The 16373-nt window shown below is 37.8% G+C and overlaps 2 protein-coding genes across 3 annotated transcripts in view; both read right to left on the bottom strand.

Annotated features, from left to right (window-relative positions):
- The window catches only part of ADGRB3 (adhesion G protein-coupled receptor B3), an 893473-nt gene that overhangs the window by 721193 nt on the left and 155907 nt on the right, over window positions 1-16373 (bottom strand). The gene's annotated exons all lie outside the window — the stretch shown is intronic.
- On the bottom strand, window positions 7094-10207 carry LOC129561292 (large ribosomal subunit protein uL16-like). Its single transcript, XM_088840490.1, has 2 exons — window positions 7918-10207; window positions 7094-7816 (listed from the first exon to the last, which is right to left on the bottom strand). The coding sequence occupies exons 1-2, from the start codon at window positions 8056-8058 to the stop codon at window positions 7313-7315; spliced, it is 645 nt and encodes a 214-aa protein (XP_088696616.1). The 5' UTR covers window positions 8059-10207; the 3' UTR covers window positions 7094-7312.

Genomic DNA, 16373 nt, shown 5'->3' with positions numbered 1-16373 from the left:
AGAAAGGCAGGAACGCCCCCCTCCGGTCCTCACTCTTTTCGGCTCCTATTGCTCTTCCCTCACCCCCCTCCCCCATCCCAGGTCAGGAGCCACTAGAAAATGCAGGCTGGAGCTTAAATGGATGAAGGAAGGCAAAAAAAAAGAAAAACACAATTTTTCTTCCCCCTGAGCAATTAGCTTGTGAGAGGCATGGATAAGGGTTTGTGGGATTTATCTCATTTAATCCTCGTAAGAAAGGTTCTTATTCCCACTTTACAGGCAAGGCCGTGTTAGTCATGAGCCTTTCTTTCCCACCCCCTAGACTTCCCTGTCTCCTGCCCAATCATTCTCTTAAAAAACTGAAATGTCTCTTGCCTATAAAAAAAATATGCTCCTTTCCAGAACTCCTCTTCCCAAAACCTTACAAGATGAGGGCATATTTATAGAGCAGGATTTTGCTTAGGGGCCGGAATATATTTGTTGAATCCTGAACAGGTTTCTGCTAGAAATGTGTTTACTGCTATAATAAATACACTTGTTGATAAAATGTTTCTGTTGTAACTTTCACGTGGGTGAAAAATGTTTCAAAACAATATATTTAGGGAGCCAATTGGGATACATTCCCAGGGTGCCTATTGTATTTCACATCTTCAGAAACGTTTCTGAGAAACAAATGTGTCCTGGAAGCATGACCTTTTTCTGAACAGAATAATCATTGGAAAAGAAAATAGCAATAAACATAAAAAGGCCACATTCCACTGCATGTCCTGTCTCCATAATCCTTTTCCTGTAATTAAAAGCATCTGAAAACCTGCTACAAAATAACTACAAAAGCAAAATTGGAAAATTAATTCCACCTGAGGTTGTTACAACTAAATTCACCTGTTCCAGGAAGGGATCCTGAGAATACTGACACCAAGATGTTCAATCAAAACTTCAGTGATTTTACAGCCTCCCCACCCCACAAGAAAAAGGAAGCATGACAAAGCAGAAGATTCAACATTGGTCTGCCTAAGAAAGGCATTAAAATATACAGACAGATTGTTAGAATTCTGAACCCAATTCTCATCCTGTTCCCTACCCTTCTTCTGTTCCTTTAATACGACCTATGACTTAGCAGATGATAATACAAGGTATCACAGGGACACCTCACTTATTCAGGAATACCTTATTTCATACAAGGTCATCTTCCAGAAAAGTAAAAATTTAACAATAGGCTTCACCAACTTAAAAAAAAAAAGAAACCTGAAATATATTAGACACCATTCAGTTCTCTTTAGAGAGACTCCATCACATACGGTTTTACAAATTTACCTGTAGTTCAGGTGAAAAGGCGCCACTTTGTCTTCCCTTCTTATCTCTTTGAGTTCATATGTGAACAGCCCACCATCCAACCCTTTAGGTTCCTAAGCCCTCTTAGGCTTCCCATCTTTATGTCTTGCTGCTTCTTTAATAAACCCAAATTGTCACATCACACTTCTGGTTAGACACTGTCTAACCCAGCAGGACCCCACAGAACCTTCCCAGGACAGACTCCTCCTCCATAACTCCTGCTTTAGCTCCTCTATCAAGTAAACAGATAAAGGTGTCTGGTGCACACTTCTGAGTAGTTTTACAAATGTAAAGACCCCCCACCAAACAGAAGAACTTAATTTCTTGACCATGAGCATGTAGCCCCCGTACCTGTTAGAGCCTAAGGATTGATGATGTTAACCCCTGTGACCCCACTCTGTTACCTCACCATCAACCAACCATCAGCTGTGCATGAGCGGATCATACATATCCTGCAACCCCTTCCCCCACTTGGCCTTTAAAATGCTTCCTGGAAGCCCAACTGGGAATTCAGGTGTTTGGAGCACTAGCTCTCTGTTCTTGCTGGGTGCCTGCAATAAATGCTACACTTTCTTCACTACAACCCAGTGTCAGTAGACTGGCTTTATTGTGCATGGGAGAGTGGACCCGAGTTTGGCTCTATAACAATATCGCCTTCCATGAGAAATCTTCCCTGACCCTCCAAATCTGGGCTCCAGGTTATTCATGAGTTCTCACAAGCACCATGGACTTTCCAGGAAAGAACTGACCACACAATCCTTATAACTGCCTGTTTACTCCTCGGAACATTTCACTGAACACCAAGCAGACCAGGAAAGGATTAATTTCTATCTTATACACTTTCAAACCTCCAGAGTTAGTACACTGCCCAATGCATGGATATTCAACAAATGCTTGTTGAATGAATGAACACACCAATGAAATAAGCTACCTCACTATGCACTAATATTGGCTTCTATCAAGGTTTGTGAACTGGACAGGTTGGTATTGGTCTATCTGATATGTTCTAATTCAGAAAGTTGGGAGTGTTTAGGATGGCATCAATTATGTGAGCACAAATCCTAATTCCATCACATATGAACTGGGAAACTTTGGGAAAATTGGTCTGTTTCTTCAAACCTCAATTTCCTTCTCGGTTAAATGAGAAGTCATATTGAACCCACAGCTTGCTATTGTGAAAAGAATGAGATAATTTATGCAAATTTTAATAAGTTACGAATAGCTACTTATGTCTTGCCTGCAATTACAATTACTAACTAATATAGGGCTATCTTTGCCTACACTATCCTGAGCTGCCTTAGTTTTATTCTAATATTTTAAATGTCTTGACTTTTCCCATTAGAGTAACTGACAGTATAGCTTCTCTCAGAATTGATTACTTGTGCGGTAATTCATTACTGGCACTTCTGTTCTTTTTTTTAAATCACATGTCCCAGCTATTTCTTTTTATGCTGAGCATCTTCAATTCCAAATTTGCATCCTGAATTCCACACTTTCTCACAAAATCCAGCCCATAATTGCATGAGATTCCTGGGTACTTCAAGTTAAGAGCCATATCATTACCTCAAAAGTCTGCATTGAAAATGACGTGTCACGTTTCCAGAAACCTGCTCCCTTGATGGTTTCACAAGCCCTTCCTGTGTTCAGGTTCAAAACCTCAGAAACACTTCTGGTGCCCTTGGGCATACATCCAGCTGTAAGACTTTCAGTTTCAGCCCTCTCCTGATGGCCTTACTACTCAACTGCCTGGGGAGTCACCACACTCTCCTCACTGATCCACCTCAGTGGGCTTTCACAACTCTAGTTTCTCCCACAAAGCGAGTGGAACACTTTCCATTTCTTGGTACAGCTCTCCTCACAGGAACCCTCTGCTTATAAATAGAAGCGAGCATAAGCAAAGCTGTTAGAGATTTTCCAGGCCCTCAGAAGGGCCACACTCCATTCCTAAGCACTCAGGATCCCAGGCAATCTAATCCACGGTGCCTGCGAAACAACCTCTTCTCTTTCAAGTTCCGTTTACTTTTTTCTGTGCTTCAACCTTCCCCTTGCCTGCCAGTCTGATGCTGAGGGTCTTGGAGACCCCTTCCCTACATATGTTATCTAGCCAAACACAACAAGGGCGCACCATCTCCATCTCCTTTTGCTGTTAAATTTCTCTTCGTGGCACTGGAAACTACATGATATGAATAATCTGTTTACTTGCTCCTTATCTGTCTCTCCTTGTTAGAATGTAAGTTCCCTGAGCACAGGGACTTTGTTTCACTCACTGTTGTATTCTCGGAACTCGGAGTCAGTGTGGACACTCAATACTTTCTGGATGAATGGATGCACATGGCTATTGTCACATGAGGCATTAAAATACAATAGCTGCTGTACTTAAATCTCTTTAAATATGTGACAAATCTCTTCATCTTTTGAGTTGTTGTTCAGTCGCTCAGTTATGTCTGACTCTTCGCAACCTCATGGGCTGCAGCACGCCAGGCTTCCCTGTCCTTCACCATCTCCCAGAGCTTGCTCAAACTCATGTCCACTGAGTCAGTGATGCCATCCAACCATCTCATCTTCTGTCATCTCTTTCTCCTCCTGTCTTTTATCTTCCCCAGCATCAGGATCTTTTCCAGTGAGTTGGCTCTTTGCATGAGGTGGCCAAAGTATTGAAGCTTCAGTATCAGTCCTTCCAAGACATATTCAGGGTTGATTTCCTTTAGGATGGACTGGTTGGATCTCCTTGCAGTCCAAGGGACTCTCAAGAGTCTTCTCCAACAACACAGTTCAAAAGTATCGATTCTTCAGCACTTAGCCTTCTTTATGGTCCAACTCTCACATCCATACATGACCAGTGGAAAAACCATAGCTTTGATTATACGGACCATTTTTGAGTTAAATCTTTTTAAATGAATCATTTATTTAAATCATTGATTCCACTTATTTAAATAAATGTTTAGAATATAATCTACATATGAGCATAGGCACATGTCTTATTTATATATCCTTCAATACTCAGCATGGTCTTAGCACATTATAGATGTTCAATAAATGGTGAATTCAGTCAAATCATACACAGACCTTCATTTTTTAATATTTTATGACTGCTCACTTTTCAATCCCTTAAGGAAAAGTATTTTCCGCACTCTGCTTATTCTGTTTTTGAAGTCACCAAAATCTGCCATGTGGAAACTGAAACAGTTTGATAATTAAAGTAAAAGTTTACATAGCAAAAGTATAAGTTAAATATTTAAGATAATTCATTACAATCTACTCATGGCCATGTTCTTCACTTGATCAATGTAAAAGAGCTTTTACTCGGCATCTGTGGACTAAGAGAAAGAAATGTGCTGTTCCAGCCACACTGAAAGGATCAACTCTCTAAATGCAGAGCAATGGTAAGACCTCCAACAGGAGCAATCATCTTTTCGGTGCCTAATAAGGAAGTCGTACAAAAATATTTACTGAATGAAGTCCCCAGTGTAAAAGCAATGAGTCAAGGATATGAAGCTGGGCGTCTCTGCCTCCAGGAAAGACTCAGCTCCCCATGAGGCCCCCGCCCCACACCCTTCCTTAGGGGTCACAGCATGCGGGCTCCAGAAGTAGGCTCATCTCAACTTCTCTGAACTCAGTTTTCTCTTATTAGCAACTAATAGGTTGGTGATATTTGGTAAGTACTTTTCTAGTTATAATAAAATGAGACCCAAAGAATAACATTATAGTTTCAAAATGGCGTGAATAAACTTCGTTCCTTTTCTAAAGATGTTCTATAATTTTATGAAGACAGGATTATTTATAATTCAAAACAATTTTAATTAAATACTCATATTATATTCATATATATCATATATTCACCAACCAGAAATGAATTAATAGCTGCTCCCTTTGAGGGCCTTTTTTAAAATGCTGCTTGGCAGTCTATGTGACTTGATTCTTAGAATTCAGCCTATCGACTTTGTTGGGTCACTTACTCTTATGGTAAAATTAACACTTTCACATTATACATGTTTCTTTCAACATCTTCAACCCTAATTTAAACTATTTGAATTATAGTCTATACAAGGCTATTATGGCATTTTGCAAACTTGAATTTATTTTTTTATTTTATAGAGGAGAAATTTCTTTGCATATTTTTAAAAATTCTGAGCTATTTACATAAATTTGATGTGTTCAATGTCATAGAAATAAACCAATGTCTTCTGAATTTTCATTAGAATAGTCTTCAAATACATGCTCACTAATTCTGAGGAACTAAGGTGAATAATTACCCAAACAAAATTCTTTTTGAAAAACAAGGAGGGCAAGTCTGAGTAACAGGAAGAGCAAAACATGAGCCTTCCTTGTCAATTACCAAAAGCCCATCTGAGTAACAGGTTCTCTCACAGAGAAAAAATTACTTATTCCATCTAGATTGCTTGTGGGTATGGTATGAGCAGTTATGAATCAAGTAAAAAATATAAAGTTTGCCAATTGTTCTATCAAAATTTTAGTTCCTCTTTTTCGTGGCACACATTCTAGATTGCAGATGCTAATGAGAAGCAGAAAGGCAAAAGATAACACATAGAGTGATTAGAGGAGGGTCGACACACTCCCAACCTTAGAAGCTGAGACAGAGACATGCATCACCAAAGTTACAATATCAGTGATTCTGGCAACCACTTATCAGACAGTGAGTGTTCCTGTTCCCTTAATGTATTCCTTCCAGAGTGCCTGTCTTACTGGCCAAAGAATCAATAAGAGCCCTGGGATAAAAATGAGAATGAAGTCTCAGAATCCAATTACTGAGGTTTGTGTATAAAACAGCAGAAAACAAAATATGCAGATTTCTTTCTCTCATTCTATTAGGATGATAAAGACAGTAGTTGTCTGTTCACAATGAAGACAGCCAGAGTAATTCAAACTACTGAATGCACAAAGAAATGCCATGCCATATTTTTAATGAATGAGCTTCAGTTAATTTCAATAGGAAGTCATTAAAAATTTAAGGCATTTTCTCAAGGGTGAATTCTCAGCTTTTTCCATCCAGACTTAGAATACAAAGAGTTTACAAATTACTTCTTACCTGATGGATAGCTATACTTTCAAATTTCTTTAATAAAATCTATTTCAAACATTATTATCGGAACTTCATTTCCTAAACACGGCAAGGAAAAAAATACTGTTATGTGTTATTTGTTTTCATAAAATTTAGAACTTAATTTTGAATATTTAATACTTTCAAGAACAATAAACTGAGATTATACTAGATAAAAATTCATATCAATATATTTCAAATGTGTTATGAACCTCTATGTTTGAGTACTTAATGTAGATTGAAATGTCTTTTGTAAGTTTAATTATGCCATATATCAAGTGAATTTGTTTTACAAACAAAGGCTTGCAATCAGAATGGGAACAAAAAATTGACATTTGTGCTTTGTAGATATTTTATCCGAATAAATGCTTTTTAAGTTTTGACAATGAATACACATATTTCTTCTTCATCTTCTCTAACCTAAGGGAGATTTACACAGTCACTAAGAAATAATGGAGAAGGCAATGGCAAGCCACTCCAGTACTGTTGCCTGGAAAATCCCATGGATGGAGGAGCCTTGTAGGCTGCAGTCCGTGGGGTCGCTAAGGGTCGGACCCGACTGAGCGACTTCACTTTCACTTTTCACTTTCACACATTGGAGAAGGAAATGGCAACCCACTCCAGTGTTCTTGCCTGGAGAATCCCAGGGATGGCGGAGCCTGGTGGGCTTCCGTCTATGGGGTCACACAGAGTCGGATATGACTGAAGTGACTTAGCAGCAGCAGCTAAGAAATAAACTGAATTACTGGCATACCTTAGAGATTCAGTGCAGGCTCAGTTCTTGACCACCACAATAAAGCAAATATCACAATAAAGAAAGCCTTTTTGGAATGTCTGTCTTTTCTTGTGTATCTGGTAAATTTTTACTCATTCTTCTATACAGGCACACCATATATATACATATATATATATATATACCTTTTTTTTGACAGGAAATAGCATTTATTGGTGAGCATGATTTAGGAGGGGACAGCGCTGATGCTCTGCTGAGTGCAGGGCCCGCCATTTGTCCAGGGGACCACGATTAGGGATGTATCTGACCCCACATCCAACCAGGATGAGCAGCTTTTCTGCCACCATGTTTTCAAATTCATCCATGTTAAACTGAGTAAATCCCCAGAAGATGTAGATCTTCTGGCACCCTGGGAACTTGAACTCGGCCTGGTGGAGGGCTTGGATCACATGCTCTTTGTTCTGCAGCCTAGTGCAGACGGGCATTATCACTTGGCCAATGTGGACAATGGCCACTGTGCCCTGGGGCTTTCCAAAGGCGCTACGCGTATCTGTCTGGAGTCTATCAGCTCCCGCACAAGACAACATCCTGTTGATGCGGATAACGTGGAAGGGGTGGAGCCGCACTCGGATGTGAAAACCATCTTTGCCTCCGCTTTTCCCCTTGTGCTTGTTGGCATAGGAACGGGCAGCCTCCAGGGCTTCAGGGGAGAGCTGCTCATGCTCATGTGTCTCCGCGGGCCACAGAGCGGGGACTCATCCTCTTCGGCCTTCTTACGCCCCAAGTCGAAGATGCGGATCTCAGCATCCAGGACACCTCGGCAGAAGCGGGACGTTGCGTACAACTTGTTCTTACAGTACTGGTAACATCGGGCGGGGCGGCGGCCCATGGCGACACAAGGATCTTCAGCGACATGCTGTAGGGGAAAAGCACACCCTAGAGATACTGAGGGCATGGTTCCTCACCACTGTAATAAGGTGGACGTTGCAATAATGTGAATCACAGTGAATTTTTGATTTGCCAGTGCATATAAAACTTATGCTTACACTATGCTGTAGTCTATTAAGTGTGCATTATGTCTGAAAGACGATATGCATACCCAAATGTTAAAGTATTTTATTGCTAAAAAATGCTAACCATCACCTGCAATCTTGTTGCTGGTGCAGGGTCTTGCCCTGAGGTTGATGACTGCTGACCAATTAGGGTGGTTGGCTCCTGAAGGGTGGGGCGGCTGCAACAATTCCTTAAACTGAGACAGTGATGAAGTTTGCAGCATCTTTTCCTTTCAGGAATGATTTCTCTGTAGCAAGCAGTGCTGTTTGATAGCATTTTACATACAGGAGAAGTTCCTTGAAGTCAATCCTCTCAAACCCTGGCATTGCTTTATCAACTAAATTGATGCAATATTCTAAATTCTTTGCCATCATTTCAGCAATCTTTACAGCATCTTCACTAGGAATCATTTTCTGTGCTCATCCATAAGAAGCAACTCCTCAAATGTTAAAGTTTTACCATGAAATTGCAGCAGTTCAGTCAACACCTCAGGCTCCACTTCTAACCCTAGGTTTTTTCCATTTCCATGACACCTGCAGTGACTTCCTCCACAAAGCTTTGGACCCCTCAGTCATCCATGAGGATTGAAATCAAAGTCCCTGTTAATGTTGATATTTGGACCTCTTCCTGTGAATCACAAATGTTTTTTAATGGCACCTAGAATGGTGAATCTTTTCCAGAATATTTTCAATTGATTTTACCCAAATATATTATAGGAATCACTGTCTAAGGTAGCTATAGACTTAAACAAGCATTATTTAATAAAATCTGAAAGTCAAAATGACTCCTTGATCCACGGGCTATAGAATATAGAATAGATGTTGTGTCTCCAAGCATGAAAACATTCCTTTCGTCCATCTCTGTTGGAGCTCTCTGGGGACCAGGCACATTGTCAATGAGAAGCAACATTTTGAAAGAAATCTTTTTCCTTGGCAGTAGATCTCACCAGTGGCCTTAAAATATTCAGTAATCCACGTTGTAAACAGATGTGTTTTCATGAAGACTTGTTACATTAACAGAGTTCAGGCAGAGTAGACTCAGCATAGTTCTCAAGGGCCCCAGGATTCTCAGAATTGGTGAGTGAACACTGGCTTCAACTTAAAATACCAGCCTTATTAGCCCCTGACGAGAGAGTCAGCCTGTTCTTTGAAGCTTTGAAGCTAGGCAGCGTCTTCTCTTCTCCTGCCATGAAAGTCCTAGATGGCGTCATCTTCCAATACAAGACTGTTTCATCTAAATGGAAAATCTGTTGTTTAGGGTCGCCACCTCCATTGATGATCTTAGTTAGATCTCCTGGGTGACTTGCTGTTTCATCTTACACTTCTGTGTTATGGAGATGGCTTCCTTCCTTCCACCCTAGGAACCAACCTCTGCTAGCTTCAGACTCTTCTTTTGCAACATCCTCAGCTCTTTTAGACTTCATAGAATTAAAAAGAGTTTGCTCTGGATTAGGCTTAAGGGAATGTTGTAGCTGATTTGATCTTCTATCCAGAACACTAAACCTTTCTCCATGTCGGCAATAAGGTAGTTTGCTTTCTTATCCTTTGTGTGTCCACTAGGGTTGCACTTTTAATTTCCTTTAAGACTTTTTCTTTACATTCAAAGCTTGGCTAACCGTTTGGCACAAGAGGCCTTGCTCTCGGCCAGTCTTGGCTTACAGCACGTCTTCCTCACTAAGCTGAATCATTTCTAGCTTTTGATTTAAAGTGAGAGACATGCAACTCTTGCTTTCAACTGAACATTTATAGGGTAATTAATTGTCCTAATACAATATTGTTGCATCCCACAGACAGGGAAAGAAACAGGAAATAGTCAGTGGAGCAGTCAGAACAGGCATGATGTTTATCATTTAAATTCACCATCTTATATGGGCACAGTTTGTTGTGCCCCAAAATGATTACCATAGTAACAAAAAGAATCACTGATCACAGATTGCCATAACCAATAATAAAAATGTTGGAAATATAGAATTACCAATATGCAACAAAGATGCAAAGTGAGACTATGCTTTTGGAAAACCAGTGCTGACAGACTTGCTAAATAAGGGGTTGTGAAGGTTTCTTAAACATGTAAAAAACACATTATTTACAAAGTGCAATAAAACAGGCTTTGTCTGTATTGTAGTAGAAATTCAGCTTTATCTCTACAAAAAGGAGTTTTAGTGTGAGGCAGAGATTCTGAAATACACCAAGCATGATATTTTAATACAGATTCTCTTGTCCAAGGTTACATGTGCTGCAGCTCGGGACAGGCTGCCCCTAAATGTGCCAAAGTGGCATATTGATTATTTTGAACTAAGATCATAGGAGAGCCAGCTGGAACAAAAAGAACACTCTGGCCCTCCTTTGTCCCCATGAGAGCAGGAAACAAATCTCCCATGGGAAGGTGCCCTACCTTTGGCAGTGGATAGAGGGCATCCTTATTGACAGAAAGAAGTAATTCAAGGTCCCAAAAGCTGTCTAAACAAATTGTGTTCCCTCTTCATTTATCTGCTACCCCAAGGAAGACCTCTTAGTTTCATCAAATATTCACAGCTACTTGATTCTTCGTCTAAAAGGTATATCAACAACCTGATGCAATCACTTCTTAGCTCCCTTACCTATAGGGCCTCCACATTTATACAAATTAAATTTGTTTTTCTACCATTAATCCGTCTATGTCAATCTGATTATTAGATTAGCCAAAAGACCTCAGAAGGGTAGACGAACACCCCTCCCTCAAAATACAACACAAGCTTCACAGTGGAACTGCTGTATCTACTAACACTTTATAATTTCATTTCCTTTTCTTTATTGTCAAAACCTAGAAAATAACCTTTGACATACAAAATGTAACAGCCGTGATTTTTATCATACATGTGCATAGTACACATTTTTAAGTTTAATAATTTTTAATTTAAAGAACCGCAGATATTTTTCAACAAAAAGTTTTATTACACTATTATTTTAAAGGTAAAGATTATGCACAACTTTTCCCCTGGAAATCTTTTAAATTGCAACTTCCCAAAGTGTAGCTAAATCAGTATTGTAATGTTATTTATTCTAATTCATAAAATTTAAAAGATGGGCCAACATATTGATTATTTCAACATCAGTGATGTGAAGATACTAAAACAAATAATTTATGCTTCTAGAAACATACAATTAAGGAGCAAAAAATAAATAACTTTTAAAAAAGCACTTTTTTCAGAGAATATAGACTATTAGAATGTAATTCATCCAGCATTGGAAAATATGACCATGTGTAGTCAGAATGTCCATGAGAAACCTAAAGAAGCAATTTATGGTGGGAACCATGGATTATAAACCAGTGCATTACAAATGAATTATTGTTCCTTAATCAGATTTCATCAAGTTGATCTCTCCATCAGTGGCTGATTTATGTATTTATGACTCACAATTCTGTATATTTGCCTCATTAATAAACTATAACTTTTTTCTATAGACAATTTTCTATTGATATATCTCTTTTGGAGGTTGTTCAAGTAGGAGTAGTGGGTAATGGTTGCAGCTAATAGTGAAGGATCTAAAGAGAAGTTGGACAAGAAATAATAAAAATATTTTTTAAATGACTACTGACTGGGATCCTTTCATAAACTTGTTAACAATAATCTTTAAGGGAAATGGTTCATTAAAACAATCAAGAAAAAATAAATCAATTAAGTATATAATTATCTTCCAAATAGCTTTTTCTAAGAAGGCTTAGAAATTACATCAAAGTGAAATAATGTTATTTTTGTTCATTAGGTGGCAAATTGTCTATATGATCCATAATTCCAGGTCTAGAAGTAATGCAGTACCAAAAATCCATGTATTTCTATATGTAGAGCTATTGTGTGTATGAACTGGTGTAGACTCTGTAAAACAGTGCTCAATATGTGTATACTCCTGTGAAAAGTTCATACTACATAGGAAGCAGCTAGTACAGTAACCCCAGGAAAAGGTTTAGCCAAAAGCTCATTTAATAGAAAACATAAAAAACTGAAAATAAATCATCTGAGCATTCAATAGAATAAGCTAAAAAAGAATTCAAGACATGTAAGGAAGAGAAACAACTGAGGGAAAATGTAATTAAATGAAACAGAACCTGAGAACAAAAAAAATTGATATGGTCAATAAAAATAATTTCCTGTATTTTGAAGTAGAACCCAAAATATATCTGATATAATTGAACAAAAATAACATAATAGCTCATATAATATAAAAAGGCAAAATAGATATGTCTCTATATAAACTTTTTATTTTAAAATATGTTATCATTAAAATATTCACTATATTTGAAAACATGAGTGAAACAATATGTTTCTAGAAATTTCTTAATATTTAGGAACACACAACTTGCCAAAATTGACCAAAGAATAAAAATAGGTGTCTCATCCAGAAGCATTTTGCAAAGATTATTTTTCTAAAATTTCAACTAATAGATAATCCTTATATACATTGGTCCATAATACAGAAAAAAGTCCAAAATTATCCAATTTTATGAAACTACTATTTCTTGATCTTAGGATGATATAAAGCATCTCATGTAAAGAAAATTATAAGCTTGTCAAACTTATAACTAAAGATGAATTAAAAAGGACAAGAACCTTGCAGGGGTTGATACTGATAACACACTGTGAACTATGCAGCATGATTGACCCAACCTTCTGCTGCAGTCATATATTTAAAATGTTTATATATCATAGACAAGAAAGTTTTTTTCAATAATGCCGCAAATTTAGAAAATCTACTAATGTTATTTCATCACATAAATGAAATGGTCAAAGTTAACAGATGAAGAAAATATATTTGATAAACCTTAATGCCTATTCATGACTAAAAGCACCATAAAAATACTAGGAGTAAAGTTACTTCCTTAGTCTATGAAAGATAGTTCTCCCTCTTCCTCAAGAAGACAAATCTAAAGTAAAGATCCTCTCTGACTGATGTAACTTTACTAGTATTCAGTAAGAATCAATGCGTGAGTGCCTGGTATCACTTCTGCTGTTCAACACTGTCCTAGAACTCCCTCTCAGAAGGACAAAACTATGATGAAAGTAAAGAAATGGAATGAGAGTCACAGAGCAGAGCCAAAGTTGACATGCTCTGCAGAAAACAGGTATTTATGATCATTGTATGAGCCCAGAGAAGCTACCAACTCTTAGAATGAGTAAGAGACTTCAAAAGTTGCTGGATATCAGGTCAGCATGCGAAATTTAGTAACATTACATTAAACCAGCACTAAATCTGGAAGGAAAGTTATAACCAACCTAGACAGCATATTAAAAAGCAGAGACATTACTTTGCCAACAAAGGTCCGTCTAGTCAAGGCTATGGTTTTTCCAGTGGTCATGTATGGATGTGAGAGTTGGACTATAAAGAAACCTGCTGCTGCTGCTATGTCGCTTCAGTTGTGTCTGACTCTGTGCGACCCCATAGAAGGCAGCCCACCAGGCTCCCCCGTCCCTGGGATTCTCCAGGCAAGAACACTGGAGTGGTTTGCCATTTCCTTCTCCAATGTATGAAAGTGAAAGTGAAGTCGCTCAGACGTGTCCGACTCTTTGCGACCCCATGGACTGCAGCCTACTAGGCTCCTCCGCCCATGGGATTTTCCAGGCAAGAGTGCTGGAGTGGGCTGCCATTGCCTTCTGAGCACCAAAGAATTGATGCTTTTGAACTGTGGTATTGGAGAAGACTCTTGAGAGTCCCTTGGACTGCAAGGAGTTCCAACCAGTCCATCCTAAAGGAGATCAGTCCTGGGTGTTTGGAAGGACTGATGCTGAAGCTGAAACTCCAATACTTTGGCCACCTCATGTGAAGAGCTGACTCATTTGAAAAGACCCTGATGCTGGGAGGGATTGGGGGCAGGAGGAGAAGGAGACGACAGAGGATGAGATGGCTGGATGGCATCACCGACTTGATGGATATGAGTTTGGGTGAACTCCGGGAGCTGGTGATGGACAGGGAGGCGTTGATGGACAGGGAGGCCTGGCGTGCTGTGCAGTTCATGGGGTTGCAAAGAGTTGGACACAACTGAGCGACTGAACTGACCTGAATCAAATAGAAATTTTAGTAGAGAAATGCCGAAGAGTAAAATTTTGTCAGATAAAATGGGATAAAATTTACCAACCTGTGATACATCTTGGAAAGGAAATTATACATTTTTATTTAAGAAAATAAAGGAAGATATGATTGAATTAGGCATCGTAGTATGTTGACATATTTAAAAATGAATTAATCAATGAACTCTGTTCTAATCAAAATCCCATCAGGATTTATTTAGAGAACTTCTTTTTTCCTGATGCAAGGAAAACATTATTAAAGCAAAGAATGGAATAGAATTTTATTTATTTATTTGGCCATGCTGTGCAGCATATGGCATCTTACTTCCCCAACCAGGGATCGAACCCATGCTTTCTGAATTGAAAGCACAGTGTCTTAACCACTGGACAACCAGGGAAGTCTCGGAACATAATTTTAAAGGAAGTTTTTAAGGGGCCTCCATCTCTAGCACCTTGCTTCTTACATCTTCCTTGAGGAAGCGTGCGAGATTACTTCGACCTTTACCAGTGCTGCTGCTTTGGCTGCTCTTGGTAAAGTCATCTTCCTTTCTGATTCTGGTTCTTCAGGAGTCATATATATTTCTTTACTCTTTTTTCATTTTGAATAATGATCTTAATATGTTTGGCATCCTACAATGTTGCAGCTCAGTTATCATATTTTGTATCTCTTTTTTTCTAACTGAATCTTGATTTTCTCTAAAATGCTGACATGTTTTGACTTTTACATGCTCTAGAACTTTATTCAATAAAAGTGAAAGGTATTTTGCAGGCAAGCCTTTTCAAGAACATTAAATATTGATTAAAAGAACTGTATGGGAGAACAATTGTACACATAAATTTTATAAAGCCCAATTTCTGCTCATATCTAAAAATATTATTTTTAAAAAAGGAAGAGAGACAACTAAGGAAAACTAACTTTTTTTTTTCCAAAAACAAGCAAATAACATGAAATAATCCTTAGTAATCAATCCTCAGGTGCATTTCTATTAAAACAAGAAACAAGACATGAATACTTGCTATCTCTGCTAATAAAATCTCATTAACATTTAAAATGTGCATCCCAAACATCCAGTAATTCTTGCACCAGGAAGAAATCCTTTAACAGGTGGGTACATTAAAATGTTTCTTTGTAATAAGGAACATAAAAAAGCAATATAAAAGTCCACCAATATGACACAAAAGAATAAAATAAGTAGTTCATTTCTATTAATCTTTAAAATACAACAGTTAAATGCAGATTTCTCTCTTAAACATGTGTGTGTGTATCAAAAAGTTCATCTGAGTGTCATAATATTAATAAAGTAAAACAACGTGAACAACTACATACAGGTATGTTTTATAGAAACATAAAAACTTAGGCTAAAGTTTAAATTATGACAGAATTTAGTGAGTTACCTGAAATCTAAGATCTGTGTCCCTCTCCTGGAAATCAGAGACTGTAATGTGAGAGTCACAGAGGATTAAATGTGATATTACAAGCAAACCACTTATGAAAGTTTCTGACACTCTGATAAGGTTTCAGAAAAGCACAGGTGCTATTATTATTGCTACTATAATTCTTATTTTATTATTTATATCTGTAAGTCATATTATTTGATCATTTTATTGGATTCCAATTATCAGTGACCATATGATAATATCATTTAACTTCATTTATAATATTGCATTTAAAATATAATATGTTTATAATTTATTTAATTGCTTTCTTGTTTAGGTGAAAGGTTAGAATGCATTCTTACCTTTTTTACTTCTGTTTACTTTTCAAATAATTTTGGGGTCACATCTATTACTTGTTATATGTTTACTCATACTTGGGCTTATGATGCAGTGGATTTATTTTGACTGACGCTTAGGCTTCATCTGTGTAATACCAATTTAATTATTGTGCCATAGTAGGTTTTAACACTGAGATCACGTTGCTCATTATTACTTTTTTTTTTTTAACAAAACATAGATGTATTTCTCACTTGTTTGCTCTTCCATATAAACTTCAGGATTACTTTTACAAGTTCTTAAACAATAAATCAAAAAAAAAAAAAAACAGAGGAAAGGAAGGATGACAAAAAAGTAGAGAGAAGGTTAAAAAGAAAAAGGAGGGGAGAATGGGAAAGAGGGCAAAGATAAAAATGCTGCAATAATATCCAGGGTTCGGCTTCCCAGGAGGCACAGTGGTA

This window comes from Moschus berezovskii, chromosome 10 (assembly GCF_049115385.1).
Source record: "Moschus berezovskii isolate FMDL1 chromosome 10, NW_MosBer_1.0, whole genome shotgun sequence".
Classification (NCBI taxonomy): domain Eukaryota; kingdom Metazoa; phylum Chordata; class Mammalia; order Artiodactyla; family Moschidae; genus Moschus; species Moschus berezovskii.
This window is presented reverse-complemented; position numbering and strand designations above follow the sequence as displayed.

Coding starts and splice junctions, on each gene's coding strand:
- LOC129561292 (XM_088840490.1), bottom strand. CDS start 8,058: ATGCCCTCAGTATCTCTAGGGTGTGCTTTTCCCCTACAGCATGTCGCT. Junction 7,817..7,917: donor CGTCCCGCTTCTGCCGAGGT/GTCCTGGATGCT, acceptor GAGCATGAGCAG/CTCTCCCCTGAAGCCCTGGA.